We start from the raw sequence: 2059 nt of genomic DNA on the forward strand, positions 1-2059 counted from the left end.
AAGCTATTGGTTCAGGAGTGTTTGATTAAATAAGTTTATATACATTTTAAGCATTATGTCATTATGTTGCTCTTGCTACTAAACTGACCAAAGCGCCAGCAGAGAGAAGTTGCTTCAGAAATACGCTGACTCTTCTTGTTCAGCTCAGGAATACAAACAATTTGCTTTGAAATGCTTCATCTGAATTAACCTTCCTCTCCTTCATCTGTGCAAAGTGTGTGCTGCGCTTGGCACTAAAATACACAAATGAGCAAAGCAAAGATTTCACTTATTCATTAACTAAAGGCTTCTGTCTCTCTGGCTCAGTCTCTTAGCCATCTCTCTCTCTCTCTCTCTCACCAAAATAACTTATTAACATATTTGTAGCTATTTCTAATATTTCAGCAGACCGTTCTATTGCTATATCTAAAAATATTCAGAGAAACAAATGTGATGGAGAGACAATATAATCAGAATGTTCATTTCCTGGTTTGTAACACTGGGTCCTCAAACATCGTGACTATGACGACACACACACACACACACACACCCGTGACTATGACGACACACACACACGCACACTGTCACCAGTTAATGTTCAACTCCAGTCAACAGCTGACATTTGAAGACAGCTGCACACATCCATATTCACCTGGACACAGTGTTCAGCTGCTCTTAAACTATTGCCAACTTCATCTCCACACAGCTCAGTCTACTATGTCATCCCTCATGATTTTTTGGACATGGCAGCCAGCACCTACCTTCCTGCTACTAGTGAATCATCTCCAAAAACCTTTAAGTGAATTTCTAAATTGGTATTTTTTTGGATAGACTGACCACATAATTGAAAACTAGATTATTTTCTTGTCTGGAAAAAAAAGAACCTTAAAGTGACATAATACCAGTCCTAGGATGAAAATTATAACGACTTTGAAACCTTGAGCCAGCTGCAATCGCCTTTACTAGGCAGCATGGATGTATTAGCTCCCACAGCATCCTTTAAATTAATGGGCTCCATCTTTCAATCTGGTATCCAGCTCTGATAATGCATCAATGTCAATCCAGGAAAACTAATCGATACCAAATGAGCAGCCAATCATATAACTGGGTCTGCCAGTCAGGAAATAAAAGCCAACACTGGAAAATGACATTTTGAAATAAAAACTGCTTGAACTAAATGAACGGGATCTGTAATAAAGTGTTACTGTTAAAGCAAGCATGATGAAATATTTAATAATAATAATACTAATAAGCAGATTTTAAAGCATAATGAAAATGATTTGAGCTGCATTTTAAAAGTGTCTGTTTATTCAAATAAGTTATTTCATGTCTTATTTCATTATGAACATTGTGGAGCTCCCCAGTCTCCAAGTCAGTAGGCCTATACTAAGTTGTTCTTGATCTTCTACATCAGTGTTTAAGGAAAAAGAGCTACACCGAGCTGTGGAAACCAGCCTCCATGACCATCATCCACCCAGACCGACGCGCCCTCTAGTTTGATTCGACTTGGTAAAACAGAGCAGCCGATCGAATCGATCGAAGACGCCGCTTCTCTACAAACAGGTGCTGTTGTGGACTAAATTATAGCTCTACCCGTGGTGTCGATATTTTGAATTAACCTGTAACAAACTGCCCTTAGCTAACACTTCAAAACGGTGAACTTGAGATCGTGTCGTGATCTCACACCACCTCTGGGACCTAGAAATCACCGTAGGGCCTCCTCATACTGCTTACTACTTCTACAGACCTGTCTTCTGAGTCCATCCGACTGAGCGGCTCTCCATCCGACGAGGTCATTTCCACGCTGGCCCGTCTCTTGGTGCCGTGCTCGGCTTTCTCCGAGGTCTTAGCGCGCTCGGTAGGCAATGTGGAGGACACGTTCACCCCCTCTCTTTGTTCTTGTTTAGGCACCCGGGAGCCCTCTTGTCCGGAATCTGTGCTACTCGCCAAACTCCCCTGTACGGGACTTTTCCCTGGGTCACAGAGATTACCACCGAGTTCCCTTTCACTGTTGTTCGTTTTTTCACTCGGTGAAGCAGCTTCTTTGTCGGCGTCGGGAGGAAGAGACGGTCGGTGCCCA

General features: G+C 42.2%; 1 protein-coding gene across 1 annotated transcript in view; it reads right to left on the reverse strand.

The window, feature by feature from the left end:
• aebp2 (AE binding protein 2) overlaps positions 1-2055 on the reverse strand; it is a gene marked incomplete at its 5' end in the record, with an annotated part of 13341 nt that extends 11286 nt beyond the window's left edge. Inside the window, one exon of the mRNA XM_020608225.1 lies at positions 1727-2055. Coding sequence (XP_020463881.1) covers positions 1727-2055 — 329 coding nt within the window. The remainder of the gene's footprint in view (positions 1-1726) is intronic.
• Positions 2056-2059: the final 4 nt, after the last annotated feature.

This window comes from Monopterus albus, unplaced genomic scaffold (genome assembly GCF_001952655.1).
Source record: "Monopterus albus unplaced genomic scaffold, M_albus_1.0 scaffold92.1, whole genome shotgun sequence".
NCBI lineage: Eukaryota > Metazoa > Chordata > Actinopteri > Synbranchiformes > Synbranchidae > Monopterus > Monopterus albus.